General features: G+C 37.4%; 4 protein-coding genes across 5 annotated transcripts; 2 read left to right on the forward strand and 2 right to left on the reverse strand.

Moving 5' to 3' along the window:
- Positions 1–32: 32 nt before the first annotated feature.
- Positions 33–2776, reverse strand: LOC123320074. The gene is made up of 3 exons (XM_044907239.1): positions 2614–2776; positions 2306–2563; positions 33–2246 (listed from the first exon to the last, which is right to left on the reverse strand). Exons 1-3 carry the CDS (start codon positions 2628–2630, stop codon positions 107–109), a joined length of 2415 nt encoding a protein of 804 aa, XP_044763174.1. The 5' UTR covers positions 2631–2776; the 3' UTR covers positions 33–106.
- A 162-nt stretch (positions 2777–2938) lies between these two features.
- Positions 2939–5202, forward strand: LOC123320075 (CXXC-type zinc finger protein 1). The gene is made up of 7 exons (XM_044907240.1): positions 2939–3008; positions 3162–3307; positions 3372–3859; positions 3916–4160; positions 4226–4507; positions 4587–4810; positions 4871–5202. The coding sequence occupies exons 2-7, from the start codon at positions 3284–3286 to the stop codon at positions 5060–5062; spliced, it is 1455 nt and encodes a 484-aa protein (XP_044763175.1). The 5' UTR covers positions 2939–3008; positions 3162–3283; the 3' UTR covers positions 5063–5202.
- Positions 5203–5370: 168 nt separating this feature from the next.
- LOC123320399 lies at positions 5371–7873 on the forward strand. The gene is made up of 2 exons (XM_044907714.1): positions 5371–5881; positions 5942–7873. Exons 1-2 carry the CDS (start codon positions 5441–5443, stop codon positions 7823–7825), a joined length of 2325 nt encoding a protein of 774 aa, XP_044763649.1. The 5' UTR covers positions 5371–5440; the 3' UTR covers positions 7826–7873.
- Positions 7874–7963: 90 nt separating this feature from the next.
- On the reverse strand, positions 7964–9146 carry LOC123320401 (UPF0669 protein C6orf120 homolog). 2 transcript variants are annotated; one of them, XM_044907716.1, is made up of 5 exons: positions 9065–9126; positions 8812–9013; positions 8620–8759; positions 8453–8569; positions 7964–8402 (listed from the first exon to the last, which is right to left on the reverse strand). In XM_044907716.1, exons 2-5 carry the CDS (start codon positions 8860–8862, stop codon positions 8132–8134), a joined length of 579 nt encoding a protein of 192 aa, XP_044763651.1. In that variant the 5' UTR covers positions 8863–9013; positions 9065–9126; the 3' UTR covers positions 7964–8131. The 2 variants fall into 2 exon arrangements, with proteins under 2 accessions (XP_044763651.1, XP_044763650.1); XM_044907715.1 differs by having other exon boundaries at positions 8812–9146.
- Positions 9147–14899: the final 5753 nt, after the last annotated feature.

Genomic DNA, 14899 nt, shown 5'->3' on the forward strand with positions numbered 1-14899 from the left:
AGGTTATGGGACAAACTGAAGTAAAAGATACCTCATTCATAAAACCTTTAATTTCACCTATAAAATCTCCTGTACAAATGTAAAACTGTGGAACCAAACCACCCCATCACCTTCTCTGATGTCTCAACGCCAAACTATCCGGATAAAACTCCCTCATCCCCCTGGCGCCGCCAGTGTAACCCTTCAGCAAATCGTCGTGTTCAGGCCTCAACCTGATCTCCATCACGCTGTTCTTGGCCCCCATATGCACCTGCTTGGGCTTCAGGCTAAACTTGGACACCTGTTTCTGAACGCAGCCCTCTCGGCGATCGTGATAAACCGATTTTTCTGTGGTTTTCATCGGTTTATCGCAATGGATGCAACAACTGGTGCCGAACCTGTCGCTATGCAACGGTTTCGGGAATAGACGTTCGTCTATGGTGAATCTATGGACGCAGGTGTGTTCCCTGTCTAGCTTTTTTGGGAAGAGGTCTTGCCTGAACTGGTCCAAATTTTCCAGGGTCTTGTTTCGCGAGTGGATCCTCTGTTTGATCACGTTGAAGAAGGGTTTTTCCATGGATTCACGCAAGAAAGTCTCTGCTTCCGTTGTTTTGGGTTTGGTGTCTTGGGGTTTCATCACACGATAGGTCCTGCCCATTTCTGCGCTTCCATCGGATATGGAACTGTTTTTCCCTGGGTTTTCCTCGATTATTGTCGATAATCTTCTGTCCGAAAGGGATTCGAAGTTATCGTAGTCTTCAAGATGAGTTTGCTCGTCTATGGTATTAGTTGGATCATTAAAATTCCTCTGGAAGGTTTTGAATGCAGGGTTTTCTTCGTAGTCTTGAGTTTCTGGTGGAAACAATTTGTTGTAGGAACGTTGAACGTCTCTGGCGTGGTTTGGAAAGTTTTGCCCACCTTGGTTGCCTGAATTGTCAGCGTTTTGCTCCATTTCATCTTCAGAAAACGCTGATACCTCTTTCTGCATGGCATTCACAGCGTTTTCCTGCAGAGCTTGATGCCAACTCTTCACTCTCATCCTACCATAACCTTGCCTGTATCTCCTTTGCTCCTTTTCCTTAATCTCTTCTTCGTTTTCCGGCTTGACCACTTGATGTAATCTTCTGGTTCTTAGGTTGGGCTCATACTCGAAATATTTGGGTTCATCGGCATCCTTACTCCTTGTCTCATCTTCCAATCTCTTGCTCAACTTGGCGTAGTTCATCCTCCTACTCCAGGAGTACTTGGAGCCGCTCCATCGTTTTAAAGGATCTTCTGCTTTCGGTTGATTGTTCCAATTCCAGGGCAACTTTGATGGTTTCTTCGGTTTGGTCTTCACCTTCTTCGGGTTCTTGAGGCCAGAGGGAGAGCTCGTGGTTGAGTTTTGACGTGTGGTCGTGCTGTTAGTCCGTGAAAAGCTCCTTTCTGGCGTTTCGGAGTTGCTCTTAGAGCTGCCCGGATCAACGGCTCTGAAGTGCTCGTATATTTGAACCGGCGTAGGGTCTTTCAATTGGGATTTTTCAGGTTCTTCCGCATGGTTGAAGGGGTTGGTCTCTACCAGCTCGAAGCGTTCGCATATGATGCTTTCAGGTCTCTTCCATGTTTGCTTTTTAATGGGGGATTTCGACCTTTTTTTCAATTTTCGCTTTAATTTCTTCTCTTTGGGGTGGGGGAGTAAAGGTTTCTGGTCGATTTCTGGGATTTCTTTGGGTACTTTCTTCAGGCTGTCTTTTTTCTCTGCTCTATCGTCCAACTGAGCTATCTTCCCTTCCTGTGTCGGTCTAAACTCAGTGTTTGAAGCTTGAGGTTTTGCACAAGTGCATTTCGAACAGCCCTTCATACATTTACACTTGGATTTGTCACAGTCACCACGATCATCCAGTTGTCTTGTCTCCTTACAAGTGCAAATGGCGTCACTCCTCCACTTGCACCTTTTACAGTCACTCTTATCGTCCTCACATTCTTTGAAACAGTAGTCGCAGGCTTCCATACAACTTTCATTGGCGTTCTTTCTTTCTTCCTCCCTTTTTTTATTCCTTAAAGTGTCAATTATTTCCTTTAGAAGGATAGGATCCCTGGCCAGACATTCTACGCATGCGTTTTCCTCAGTGAGATCGACCTCTTCTGGTATATAGGCAGATCTAATGATTTTTTTCATGATTCTTTCTTGTCTCGGTGATGGGAAGGGTGAACAGGGAGGTATAAGATCCATGATTTTTTCCTCCATAACATCGCCTATAGCTTGGTCCATTTTCAACCTGCAATACCTAAGAAACACACGAATATAACTCTGAAAGGATTGGAAGTTACCAATTTGTGTTCTTGCCTGTATTTCTCGTTTCTAGGTGGACAAGGTAGGTTCGAACAGACGCAAGATACAGGGTGGGGAAATAAAGTGGGTTTCAGCCCTTGCTCGATGCAGCAGCATGGCTTCTCGGTGTTCCTAAAGAAAAAATCCTCGTTTTCTTCATTTTTCTGTAGATTCTGGTGGAGATCTGGCTGAAGGGCTTCGCAAACGTTATGGGAATTGTTGCGGACAGCCCAGCTAAACTGCGGACACTCGACCTGGCCTAACTGGAGACTTCTGCGGAAGAATGAATTGGATTTTTCGATATACCAACGGTAGATATTCACCTTATTTGTGGACGCATCTCGGTTCCTTCATCGATAACGATCGATGAAGTATGTCTTCAAGACAGAATTTATTGAGTTTCAATGTTTTGATCGATTCGTTACCTTAGATACCTTTCCGTAGTGACGCCCATGTAGGTCACTCATTTTATGAACTACGATTTGCGCAATTCACAAAAATTTTATGTGAAATGGAAATATCAAGAAATTTGAGTTGAGTTTGATACAAATAATAAAAGAAAGCATTCAAATATGTTTAAATTATAGCTATAAATGAATAACTTAAAATGCTACGCCTATGAATCTTCGCCATTTTCTTCTGTGTAAATTCACACAGTTCTATGTTCTCAAATGACATTTCGAGGAAAACATTTATGATCTGTGGTGGAAAATATCCACAGGGGTTGCGTTCACAAACTTACTCAGAGCAAGCTCTGAGTAAGCTCTGATTACCCAAAGCGTTCACAAACGTACTTTTAGTTCCTCAGAGTATGCTCTCTGAGCATGACCATACTCATACTCTACTCTCGGAGTAAGTTTATGAACACACCCTAGATATTTTGAGATTTTTCCCATTTTTCCTACAATTCTTACTGATTTGGAATAATAATCGATATCACGATAGTGGAAGCATATTCTGGAAATAATTTTGACCAAATAAAAACCCACCATAATGTCTAGAAAACGAGATATAACAGTAAGTATTCGATTCTTAGTTGGAAGGGTTAAAATGAACATCATTAAATTTTCTACTGATTCAGAGAGAGGAAATAGCCAAGCAGTTCGTGCTACCAGAGCGACAGTCCAAGATTGACACACTCCTCCGGCAAGGCGTGCAATACTGCATTTGCAGGAGTTCCGACAGTTCTAGATTCATGATAGGATGTGACGCTTGCGAAGAATGGTATCATGGAGATTGTATCGGTATATCTGGGAAGGAAGCTAAACTCATCAAGCAGTATTTTTGTGTGAGATGCATTGAGGAGGATCCTACGCTGAAGACCAGGTGGAAAACCAAGAAAGATGAATCGGCTACTGCTACCACTAATACGGAGGAAAGAAGATCCAAAAAGAAGAAAGAAAGATATGAGAACAAGCCGGATAAAAAGTTGAAGAGGTGTGGAGATTGCATGGGATGTTATAGGACGGAAGATTGTGGAAGATGCGATGTTTGCACCAAGAAACATAAACATGGAAGCAGTAGGCAAAAGGAAAGATGTAAACAGAGGATCTGCATAAATTATGGAGGGTTTGTTTACTACATATTGGAATTTTTGTACGTTATAGTGTTTTTTTATGTTTTAGAGGACGAAGAAAACGTAGGGACTCTAGTTCTGATAGAGAAATACCCCCAAATGCACATTTGATGACTGAATATGCCAGGCAATGCTATGGTCCTATGTGTAACAACAGTGCTAGGTTTGGTTCCAAGTATTGCTCGGATAGTTGTGGGATTAAACTTGCATCAAATCGTATCCTTCAAGTTTTACCTCAGAGGATCCAACAGTGGGCACTTACACCCTGCGTTGCCGAAGAGAAGAATATTAAAGGTATGATTGATTTTATCTCTGATGCATCTGTCGTAAGCTCATTCCGTCAACCCATTTCATTGCAGCTTTAGACCAGGTTAGAAAACAGAAAAACGAGGTGAGCCATATTTTACAAGAGCTAGACAACAGACACAAAGAACTCGATGCTATTGTTGAAAGGGCTAGAAATGTTACTGTAGACGAGAATTATGAGCATGAGCAAGATGAGGAGGCTGAGATGTCTATGTATTGTATAACTTGTGGCCACGAAATTCATTCTAGAACAGCTATCAAACACATGGAGAAATGTTTTAATAAATATGAATCACAAGCCTCGTTTGGATCTGTTTACAAAACCAGGATCGAAGGTTAGTCTTTTTATTTCATTTATGTAGATTGTATAGTCAAAAAATTAAAGTAATGATGGAATAATATTTAATATTGTAGGAAACAATATGTTCTGTGACTTTTACAATAGTGCAAATCAGACCTACTGTAAGAGGTTACGCGTATTGTGTCCAGAGCATTATAAGGACCCTAAGGTCGGAGACGATGAAGTCTGCGGCTGCCCACTTGTAACCAACGTGTTCAATTTAACTGGCGACTTCTGTCGAGTGCCCAAAAAGTCTTGCATAAAGCATTTCGTCTGGGAGAAATTGAGGAGGGCAGAGGTAGCGAAAAGTCAGCAGGTTCTTCAATTTTTCCTTTAATCAAACCATCAATTTTTTCAGATCGATTTAGAAAGGGTTCGTCAGTGGCTTAAAATGGATGAGCTTCTAGAAAAAGAAAGGAATATCCGTGCTGCTCTGGCCAATAGATCAGGGGTGCTAGCTCTCATGCTTCACTCAACATATAATCATGAAGTGATGGAAAAGTTACAGCGGCAACAACAGGAGCAAAATGCTGGAAAACAAGAATGCTAAACGGGAAGAATTTTTTCATCATTTTCAATATAATGTAGAAATCTACCTAATGTATAAATGTTTCGTTAATTTAATTACACACTTTCCTTGCTTTAAAGCTGTTGAATCATTTCTATTCGAGAAATAAACGGAAATTTTGACTAACATAGTTTTCTTCTTTTCTATGTTCATTTAACCAAGTTTAAGTCATAGACTATTATTGAAAAAGTTCTATAACTCCAATCATAGATATATTTTATCTTTTCTGTGGTTGTAACCATAGAGAAATAACAAATGTTATCTATGGTTATTTTTACCACAGAAATAAATTATGTCGCGGAACCTGTGAAAAATAACAAATAGCCGTATTAACTAGAATCTGTTATTTTTATCGCTATTATGGGCGATTCTATGGAAATAGATGAAGTTTATGGGGCAGATTCAGCGAACGATTCTAAAGTTTCAGCAGAAAAGAAAAGACGGTCAGCTCTTTGGAAATACTTCACGAATTTGGACGATTCGAGAGCAAAATGCAATATTTGTTGTATGGTCTTCTCCTTCAAAACTTCAATAAGCAACCTCAAGATTCATCTCCAACGAAAACATCACAATGTAGCTATTCCAGGAACGCAGTTCAATTTGAGTCGAAAAGCTCACCACCACTCCATCAGAAAGAGACCAAGGGAAAGAGAGTTAAATTCAGCCCATGGAGGCTCTACCCTCCATAATTCAGATGTAACACCTAAAAAATGGGATCTTTTCACTGTGAAAGTAGCAGAGAATTTGGCAGCACCAGAGGAGAATGTGGTGAAGATTGTAACACCAGAAAAGATAGTAAAGGTTTGTAAGAATTACATAATTCAACGTTCACTTTTACTAGTCTCGATATGGTTTTTACAGGAATCCATAAAAAGGGACCATTTCTTATTTGGTTGTTCGGATTTTTCCAGCATCGCTAATAAATCTTGGTATGTTGACAAGACCTTATTCGTTAAGTCGATTCTGAAAGAGTGTGATAGACTGCTGATAACCGCACCAAGACGATGTGCGAAAACTACAAATTTAAACATGGTGAAGAAATTTGTTGAGATAGAAGTGAATAGAAATGGAGAACCTATCAGTTTGCAATTAGAGTCTGAATCTAGATTCTTGTGTGAACAACAGATTTCGAAAAACTTCAATATGTTCACAGACAAAAAGATATTCAATTTCACTAAAAATGGGAAGATTATGTTTAACAAAACGTTATTTTCAAAACATTTTGGACAATACCCAGTTATGCACATCAGGTTTAGAAATGTCATCGGTGATAGTTACAAGGAAGTGTTGGCATCATTAAGAACGTGTATATATTCCACCTTCTTAGAGCACAAGTACCTTGTGAGTAGTAAGATTTGGGATTTTGGATATAGCAAATCGACCTTCAAAAGATACATAGATTCTCAAGACTACGATGAAATACCAAGAGAGAAATTAAAGTCCAGTCTTCAATATCTTTCGGAACTTTTATGTGCTCATTACGAAAACAAGAATAAAGTTTATGTTTTAATTGATGATTTAGATGCACCAATAAATAACATAGTTCAAAATAGTGACATCTCTGAAGAAGATTCGAAAAACGTTGTGAAATTTATTAAAGTACTTCTGTCGAATTTGCTGAAAGATAACCCCTATGTCGAGAGGGTTCTAGCCATGTCAAGTCATCATTATGCCGATATCCTAATCTCGGAATGTAACGTCATACACAAGCCCTACTTGCAGAATGATTTGTGTAAATATAATGGGTTTACTAATGCAGAAGTGGAGAATCTCCTATCTCACATGGATCTTACCGATTCTTCCAATGAGGTTAAAATTTGGTACAACGGTTACGGAATGAATTTGAGCAATGGTAACCTGGTAGAACTGTACAACAACTGGTCCGTCATGCAGTACTTGTACGAGAAAGAATTCAAGAACTATCAACCTGTAGGTAGTTTGAATAGGTTCAAAAATGTCCTGCAGAGGCAGGAAATAAAGGATGAAATCGAGATTCTCGTCTCACGAAGGTTGGTTACAGTGAAATACAAAAATAACCTAAGTTTTACCGATGTTCTCACACTGAAGAGGATGCTGGGGAACGCAAACGTTCCAATAAACAAGGAGGACATCGACTTATTCTTTCAGTTCTTGTATGAGGCAGGATTTTTGAACCAGCTGTATCATACAGAGGAATCCATTGAATTAGGTATACCAAACATTGAAATCTATACTGAATACTGCAAATTCTTCTTCTCTTACAACTTTTTCAAAGAGTATTACAATGTGACCCAAGAAGATTTAGATTGTTTCGTCGCTTCCTTGAACGGTTTTCGAAATAGTAGAGATCGAGAATCTATCGTCCAGCTGGAGATTGGCATCAGGAATTTGTTCAGGAATGCCAAAGTGTTACCTCAGAACGATTTCGAACTGCAAGCGTTGTTATATCACTTTGTGAAGAAGTATTTTCCCAGCCTCAAAGGGGAGGCTTTGACCATGCCCAAAAGGTACCTGAAGTGTGATTTGGGGTTGCCAATCGACGATAAAGTGGGTGTTATCATTGAAATAACGACTTATGATAGGTCTACATCGCTAGACGCTTTGAGTCAAATCGTGGCTAACAAATATAACGAGATTTTGAGTTTCGAAGGATTGACTGACGAGGTTTACATTGGACTTCATTTGGGTGAAGATAGAAAGATTACGATCTCTTATTTAGTTAACAATTTCGACTTGGCTTTCGCAGAAACTGTAACGAGTTTTTGAAAAGTAAAAATTAATTTAATTGTTAATTATATTGTGACAAATATTCAATGCTCTTTTTCCTTGCTTCATTTTCGTGTCGACCCCCAAATCCTGCTGCTATCAAGTTGTAAAATCAACATTCCAAAAAGATAAAAAGAATACCGTTTCTTCAAATTTATTTGTCTCATCGAAATACAAAAGATTATGTAACAAATACTCTTCCAACAATCACAAATATAAAAATTATAATATTGAACCTTATTAATAACAATCATTACAGTACTATCACAAAAAATTATTCAGTTCTCATATTATTCATCAATATTCTCAAAACACAGAGGCAAGAACTTCCAGTATGCCGAATATTAACGATTTTACATCCAGTTTATTGGTGGCTTTAACGGTTGGTCTATTTGTTGTTTCAGCACCTTTGCTACTTCTCTTCTGGTCTTTTTGGTCTGCCTGAGTATAATATGGTTCTACGAAATCTGCGTAACAGGTTTTCTCACTATTGATAATTTTTTCCACTTTCAGCATGAAGCCGGTTGTTTCGTACATTGAATTACCATATATTCCAATTATAATAGGCCTTTTGAAACTGGAAAGTGAAAATGTAGAAAAATTTAACAAAATCTAACAATCTCAAACCTTTTTGGTATTTCAATAGCGTCTTCACCACAAGTGGCAGAATGCAGATCGTACTTTTCAGGCTCATAAGTAGGCACTTTGGAATTCTCAGCTATGTACATATCAGCGTCGCCATCTCTGAAATGAAATACTCAAATCTCAGCTAATAAGCTGCATATACAACTTACGGTGAATAGAGTGTTAGTCTCAAGTCACCTTCATGTTCGATGCTGAAATATACAAAATTTTCCTTGGTGACAATACCATCTTTGTACATTAGCAGCTGGGTGTTGCCTCCTTTTTCGGATTTCGTTCTGGTAGAAGAAATCTAAAATGATATACATGAGAAATAGTTCAACGGATGTGATCCTGAGCCCTACCCAAATTACGAGGCCAAATGTAACGTACAAAGAAAGTTGAATGATATGCATTTTTCGTAGCTGAGAGATTTATTTCTTCATTGAAGTATTTCTATTTTTCATCTAAATTCTTCCGGATCGCCAGTGGTCTGTCTATGGTGAGGTTAGAATTTGGAAAACAGACCAAAAACTTGTGCTCTAATGAATTGTTTGAAACTCTATGCTGAAAACGGTAAAAGCTTTATTTTTGCATGATCGCAGTAAATATATATACTCTTTATTTTCGAAAGTATAAAACAAATTTGATTCTGGATATAAATTTTTCAAAAACCCTTCCTGATCATTATACGAAATAGAATTCTTCTACAGCGCCATCTAGGCACAAACTACCAAACGTAATCAATCTGCATCATACCTACCATATAGGAAACTGCAAGCGAAAGATCTATGTTCGCTAGTATGTGACTAGATGGCGCTGCAATAGAATTTACAAAATTTTCTCTCGTCTAAGGAAAAGCTTAATTTTCAGAGTGTCCTAACAATAGCCACTTGAATAATTTATTTTGTGAGAAATTAAGACGGATACTTAACTACTAATACAATCAACCAAGGATTAAAAGCACAGTGTTCTTCAGACATTCTTGAAAATATTCCAACATGACTAGAAACAATCTATTATTATGATCTTCAATCCACGATGAAAAATTTTGGCCGAAAATACTTTTTTTTTCGTATCGTCTTGAAATTCGAAATATAGTTCAATTAGGCTGTTCTCTATCAGAAACTGCAATCGGTTCTTCTTCAAGTGAATTATTTTACGTTTTACGCCCCTTTGAAGGGCCCCAACTTTGAAAGGCCCTAGCAGCCGAAATAAATTTTTTTCGTCAAAACTGAGTTCAGATTTGGAATCAGGGACCTCGAATCATCCAGAAAACATGTACGGCTCTTCAATATCTAAAAGTTGGATTTTTGATGCCGATCGAAAAAAACGCAAGGCTATACATCATGAAAAATTTTGGCCGGAAATGCTTTTTTTTTCGTATCGTCTTGAAATTGAAAATAAAGATCAATTAGGCTTTTCTCTACCCGAAACTGCAATCGGTTCTTCTTCAAGTGAATTATTTTCCGTTTTACGCCCCTTTGAAGGGCTGAAATTTTGGTAGGCCATAGCAGCCGAAATAATTTTTTTTCGTATTGTCTTGAAATTGAAAATATAGTTTAATTAGGCTCTTCTCTATCAGAAACTGCAATCGGTTCTTCTTCAAGTGAATTATTTTTCGTTTTTCGCCCCTTTGAAGGGCTGCAAATTAGGTAGGCCATAGCAGCCGAAATAAATTTTTTTCGTCAAAACTGAGTTCAGATTTTGAATCAGGAACCTCGAATTATCTAGAAAACAGGTACGGCACTTCAATATCCAAAAGATTGATTTTTGATTCCAATAGAAAAAAACGCAAGACGCAAGGATGAAAAGAGAATGGTTTTCCTTTAGACATTCTTGAAAATATTACGCCACGACTAGAGACCAAGTTGACCAATTGATCTTCAATCCAACGCAATCTGGATCAAGGATTAAAAGCACATTGTTCTTCAGACATTCTTGAAAATATTCCAACATGACTAGAAACAAACTATTATTATGATCTTCAATCCATCATGAAAAATTTTGACCGAAAGACCTTTTTTTTTCGTATCGTCTTGAAATTCGAAATATAGTTCAATTAGGCTCTTGTCTATCCGAAACTGCAATCGGTTCTTCTTCAAGTGAATTATTTTTCGTTTTACGCCCCTTTGAAGGGCCTCAACTTTGAAAGGCCCTAGCAGCCGAAATAAATTTTTTTCGTCAAAACTGAGTTCAGATTTGGAATCAGGGACCTCGAATTATCCAGAAAACATGTACGGCTCTTCAATATCTAAAAGTTGGATTTTTGATGCCGATCGAAAAAAACGCAAGGCTATACATCATGAAAAATTTTGGCCGGAAATGCTTTTTTTTTCGTATCGTCTTGAAATTGAAAATATAGATCAATTAGGCTTTTCTCTACCCGAAACTGCAATCGGTTCTTCTTCAAGTGAATTATTTTTCGTTTTACGCCCCTTTGAAGGGCCTCAACTTTGGTGGGCCATAGCAGCCAAAATAATTTTTTTTCGTATCGTCTTGAAATTCGAAACATAGTTTAATTAGGCTTTTCTCTATCAGAAACTGCAATCGGTTCTTCTTCAAGTGAATTATTTTTCGTTTTACGCCCCTTTGAAGAGCTGAAATTTTAGTAGACCCTAGCAGCCGAAATAAATTTTTTTCGTCAAAACTGAGCTCAGATTTGGAATCAGAGACCTCGAATTATCCAGAAAACATGTACGGCACTTCAATATCTAAAACTTCGATTTTTGATTCCGATCGAAAAAACGCAAGACGCAAGGATGAAAAGAGAATGGTTTTCCTTTAGACATTCTTGAAAATATTACGCCACGACTAGAGACCAAGTTGACCAATTGATCTTCAATCCAACGCAATCTGGATCAAGGATTAAAAGCACATTGTTCTTCAGACATTCTTGAAAATATTCCAACATGACTAGAAACAATATATTATTATGATCTTCAATCCATGATGAAAAATTTTGGCCGAAAATACTTTTTTTTCGTATCGTCTTGAAATTCGAAATATAGTTTAATTAGGCTATTCTCTATCAGAAACTGCAATCGCTTCTTCTTCAAGTGAATTATTTTTCGTTTTACGCCCCTTTGAAGGGCCTCAACTTTGAAAGGCCCTAGCAGCCGAAATAAATTTTTTTCGTCAAAACTGAGTTCAGATTTGGAATCAGGGACCTCGAATTATCCAGAAAACATGTACGGCTCTTCAATATCTAAAAGTTGGATTTTTGATGCCGATCGAAAAAAACGCAAGGCTATACATCATGAAAAATTTTGGCCGGAAATGCTTTTTTTTTCGTATCGTCTTGAAATTGAAAATATAGATCAATTAGGCTTTTCTCTACCCGAAACTGCAATCGGTTCTTCTTCAAGTGAATTATTTTCCGTTTTACGCCCCTTTGAAGGGCTGAAATTTTGGTAGGCCATAGCAGCCGAAATAAATTTTTTTCGTATTGTCTTGAAATTGAAAATATAGTTTAATTAGGCTCTTCTCTATCAGAAACTGCAATCGGTTCTTCTTCAAGTGAATTATTTTTCGTTTTTCGCCCCTTTGAAGGGCTGCAAATTAGGTAGGCCATAGCAGCCGAAATAAATTTTTTTCGTCAAAACTGAGTTCAGATTTTGAATCAGGAACCTCGAATTATCTAGAAAACAGGTACGGCACTTCAATATCCAAAAGATTGATTTTTGATTCCAATAGAAAAAAACGCAAGACGCAAGGATGAAAAGAGAATGGTTTCCTTTAGACATTCTTGAAAATATTACGCCACGACTAGAGACCAAGTTGACCAATTGATCTTCAATCCAACGCAATCTGGATCAAGGATTAAAAGCACATTGTTCTTCAGACATTCTTGAAAATATTCCAACATGACTAGAAACAAACTATTATTATGATCTTCAATCCATCATGAAAAATTTTGACCGAAAGACCTTTTTTTTTCGTATCGTCTTGAAATTCGAAATATAGTTCAATTAGGCTCTTGTCTATCCGAAACTGCAATCGGTTCTTCTTCAAGTGAATTATTTTTCGTTTTACGCCCCTTTGAAGGGCCTCAACTTTGAAAGGCCCTAGCAGCCGAAATAAATTTTTTTCGTCAAAACTGAGTTCAGATTTGGAATCAGGGACCTCGAATTATCCAGAAAACATGTACGGCTCTTCAATATCTAAAAGTTGGATTTTTGATGCCGATCGAAAAAAACGCAAGGCTATACATCATGAAAAATTTTGGCCGGAAATGCTTTTTTTTTCGTATCGTCTTGAAATTGAAAATAAAGATCAATTAGGCTTTTCTCTACCCGAAACTGCAATCGGTTCTTCTTCAAGTGAATTATTTTCCGTTTTACGCCCCTTTGAAGGGCTGAAATTTTGGTAGGCCATAGCAGCCGAAATAATTTTTTTTCGTATTGTCTTGAAATTGAAAATATAGTTTAATTAGGCTCTTCTCTATCAGAAACTGCAATCGGTTCTTCTTCAAGTGAATTATTTTTCGTTTTACGCCCCTTTGAAGGGCTGCAAATTAGGTAGGCCATAGCAGCCGAAATAAATTTTTTTCGTCAAAACTGAGTTCAGATTTTGAATCAGGGACCCCGAATTATCCAGAAAACAGGTACGGCACTTCAATATCTAAAAGATTGATTTTTGATTCCGATCGAAAAAACGCAAGACGCAAAGATGAAAAGAGAATGGTTTTCCTTTAGACATTCTTGAAAATATTGCGCCATGACTAGAGACATATATGACCAATTGATCTTCAATCCAACGCAATCTGGATCAAGGATTAAAAGCACAGTGTTCTTCAGACATTCTTGAAAATATTCCAACATGACTAAAAACAATCTATTATTATGATCTTCAATCCATGATGAAAAATTTTAGACCGCAAATGCTTTTTTTTCGTATCGTCTTGAAATTCGAAATATAGTTTAATTAAGCTTTTCTCTGTCAGAAACTGCCTTCGGTTCTTCTTCAAGTGTATTATTTTTCGTTTTACGCCCCTTTGAAGGGCTGCAACTTTGGTAGGCTCTAGCAGCCAAAATGAATTTTTTTCGTCAAAACTGAGTTCAGATTTGAAATCAGAGACCTTGAATTATGCAGAAAACATATAGGCCTCTTCAATATCTAAAAGTTGGATTTTTGATTCCGATCGAAAAAAACGCAAGACTATACATCATGAAAAATTTTGGCCGAAAATGCTTTTTTTTTCGTATCATCTTGAAATTGAAAATATAGATTAATTAGGCTATTCTCTACCCGAAACTGCCTTCGGTTCTTCTTCAAGTCAATTATTTTTCGTTTTACGCCCCTTTGAAGGGCTGAAACTTTGGTAGGCCATAGCAGCCGAAATAATTTTTTTTCATCAAAACTGATTTCAGATTTGGAATCAGGGACCTCCAATTATCCAAAAAACATGTACGGCTATTCAAAATGGAGACAGGTTATTTCATTTTGAACCAAAATATACATATCTATATATATAAGTAGTTGAAGAGCGCCTTGAAAACACTCACCCAGGCAACACATCATACTCGTGTGCCATACTAACCTTGTATGTTCAGTTGCAGGCACTGGTTGTCAGGGGCAGAAAAATTATTGAGCAAAAACAGCCGAATCAATTTTTTTTCGTCGAAACTTAGATCGGATTTGGAATCAGAGACCTCAAATCATCCAGGAAACATGGAACAGATGAATGAGTACTGACCATACCGCCACCGGTGCCGATCTGCTGAATTTTATCACAGCATACCGGTTCGGTGACGGTCTGGACTAAAACTCTTACTCCAATACATGGATTCACCTAAAATTTCAATACCTAGATTGGTTTAATATATGTATACGTCATTCTTAGAAAAATTCATGTCAGTGATGAATATTTTAGAAAATATCCTGGTAAACTTGTAAAGATTTTGTATGATTTGGTTGTTGAAACGGTTTTTATTTTCAAGATGTAGATTGACCTCTTTTTCTGATAATTATTCTTGTGAGTGGGCAATACATTTGGAAATCTACTCGAAAAAACTGAAATATTGTTAAATATTTTGAATTCTATCACAGCGCCATCTAGGCGTATACTGAGGAACATAGACGATCCGCTCCTCACTTGCCATGTAGAAAACTGTAATGGACAGTTTCATGTTCGCCAGTTTGTGACTAGATGGCGCTCTTACTGAATTTTGAAGAAACCTGTTTAAGGGTAGCTCAATCACCAATTTGAATATTATTACTTAATTATAATATACTTAAATTGAGTTCAGATTCCCAATCGATAACTTCAAAAAAATAATACTTATACTTCATTATCCATTTATGGAAAGTACGTTTTTCTACTCGTATTGATAAAAAAAAATTTTTTGCTAAATTTTTTACTGTTTTATTAAATTTTTGACTCTCAAGATGTAGATTGAAAGAACATCTATTGATTGTGAGGATGTGTAGGGGTAATAGGAGTTATTTATC

Source organism: Coccinella septempunctata, chromosome 9 (assembly GCF_907165205.1).
Source record: "Coccinella septempunctata chromosome 9, icCocSept1.1, whole genome shotgun sequence".
NCBI classification, from domain to species: Eukaryota; Metazoa; Arthropoda; class Insecta; order Coleoptera; family Coccinellidae; genus Coccinella; species Coccinella septempunctata.

What these genes read in the sequence shown, in the direction of transcription:
- LOC123320075 (XM_044907240.1), top strand. Translation starts at nt 3,284, where the DNA reads ATGTCTAGAAAACGAGATATAACA. An exon ending in ATCTGCATAAATTATGGAGG is followed by an intron (nt 3,860 to 3,915) that starts GTTTGTTTACTA and finishes TTTATGTTTTAG; the next exon opens with AGGACGAAGAAAACGTAGGG. An exon ending in TTACAAAACCAGGATCGAAG is followed by an intron (nt 4,508 to 4,586) that starts GTTAGTCTTTTT and finishes TTAATATTGTAG; the next exon opens with GAAACAATATGTTCTGTGAC.
- LOC123320399 (XM_044907714.1), top strand. Translation starts at nt 5,441, where the DNA reads ATGGGCGATTCTATGGAAATAGATGAAGTTTATGGGGCAGATTCAGCG. An exon ending in CACCAGAAAAGATAGTAAAG is followed by an intron (nt 5,882 to 5,941) that starts GTTTGTAAGAAT and finishes TGGTTTTTACAG; the next exon opens with GAATCCATAAAAAGGGACCA.
- LOC123320074 (XM_044907239.1), bottom strand. An exon ending in CCTAGAAACGAGAAATACAG is followed by an intron (nt 2,247 to 2,305) that starts GCAAGAACACAA and finishes TGTGTTTCTTAG; the next exon opens with GTATTGCAGGTTGAAAATGG.
- LOC123320401 (XM_044907715.1), bottom strand. Translation starts at nt 8,862, where the DNA reads ATGCATATCATTCAACTTTCTTTGTACGTTACATTTGGCCTCGTAATT. An exon ending in AGACTAACACTCTATTCACC is followed by an intron (nt 8,570 to 8,619) that starts GTAAGTTGTATA and finishes ATTTCATTTCAG; the next exon opens with AGATGGCGACGCTGATATGT. An exon ending in GCTATTGAAATACCAAAAAG is followed by an intron (nt 8,403 to 8,452) that starts GTTTGAGATTGT and finishes TTCACTTTCCAG; the next exon opens with TTTCAAAAGGCCTATTATAA.